General features: G+C 37.1%; 1 protein-coding gene across 1 annotated transcript in view; it reads right to left on the reverse strand.

Moving 5' to 3' along the window:
* TMPRSS11F (transmembrane protease, serine 11F) overlaps nt 1–1,148 on the reverse strand; it is a 211,536-nt gene that overhangs the window by 28,031 nt on the left and 182,357 nt on the right. Inside the window, exon 6 of the mRNA XM_006896811.1 lies at nt 119–157. Within this exon, the coding sequence (XP_006896873.1) occupies nt 119–157 (39 nt within the window). The remainder of the gene's footprint in view (nt 1–118; nt 158–1,148) is intronic.

Below are 1,148 nucleotides of genomic sequence, written 5' to 3' on the forward strand. Positions count from 1 at the left end.
ATTTTTTTATTACTTTAATTATTTACTCTTAAATTTAAAACAATCACAACACTTCTGTATGATTTATTCATTATCTTTAACTATAAAATGAGCAAATCATTTTGTAGCTGTTACTTACGACTGTTGAGAAGATTTCTCATCTTCTTGCTGTCAATAGCTAGAACAAATAATGTACGAATTAGTTGGCAGAATAATATGTTCTACTTTGCTATTCCTCCCCCCCAAATAGCCCATTACTGAAGTGTCTTTTATCTATTGTTAAGAGTTGTCAAGCTACTCCAACTCCTATCAACCCCATATATATAACAGACCAAAAACTTTCCTGATCCTGTACCATATTCACAGTATCCAGTATGTGTCAAAGTATTTTTACAGTGTTTGTCTTAATTCATCTCATGAAGGCCTTCTTCTTTTTTTACTGAATTTCTACTTTCCAGCCATCATGCCCTCCTTCAAGGAATAGCCCCCCCTTATGTTGTTATTATATACGTACTGTTGAGTCTCCTGAAACTCATAGTGACACTATATACAACAGCCCTAAAACCTGCTCGATCCTGTGCCAATCTTATTGTCTCTGATACATCTACCCCCATTACCTCAGTCACATGGTCAATCCATCTCATTTATGGTCTTCCTTTTTTTGTGCTGACCCTCCACCCTCCCAGGCATGACATCCCTCTCTAAGGACTGGTTCTGTCTTGAAACATGTCCAAAGCATGTCAGATGAAGCTTTAGAGTCCTTGCCTGCAAGGGGTCTGGTCTCACCCTCTCTAGGACCAATCTGTTTGTTCTCCTAGCAGTCCATGTTATATTCAATACTCTTCTCTAGCATCACAGCTCAAAGACCTCAATTCTCTTTGTATCATATCTAGTTATTGTCCAGCTTTCTGATGTAATTGCAAAGATTATAGCCTGCATCAGGACCCTCCCTATATATGTCAAAAATATATGCGACGAAGTCTCATCGTTCTTGCCTCTAAGGAGCACAAATGGCTACACTGTGGAGTATTAAATATGTTTTGTCTGTATCACAACATAAAGGCATTAATTATTTTTCAGTCTTCCTTTTTAATAACCTTATTCTCAAATGTATATAAAGCAACTGAAAACACCGTTGTCTGAACCAAGTGTACCTTAGGCTTTAAATT

Source organism: Elephantulus edwardii, unplaced genomic scaffold (assembly GCF_000299155.1).
Source record: "Elephantulus edwardii isolate Elephantulus edwardi_28Jun2011 unplaced genomic scaffold, EleEdw1.0 scaffold00192, whole genome shotgun sequence".
Taxonomy (NCBI): domain Eukaryota; kingdom Metazoa; phylum Chordata; class Mammalia; order Macroscelidea; family Macroscelididae; genus Elephantulus; species Elephantulus edwardii.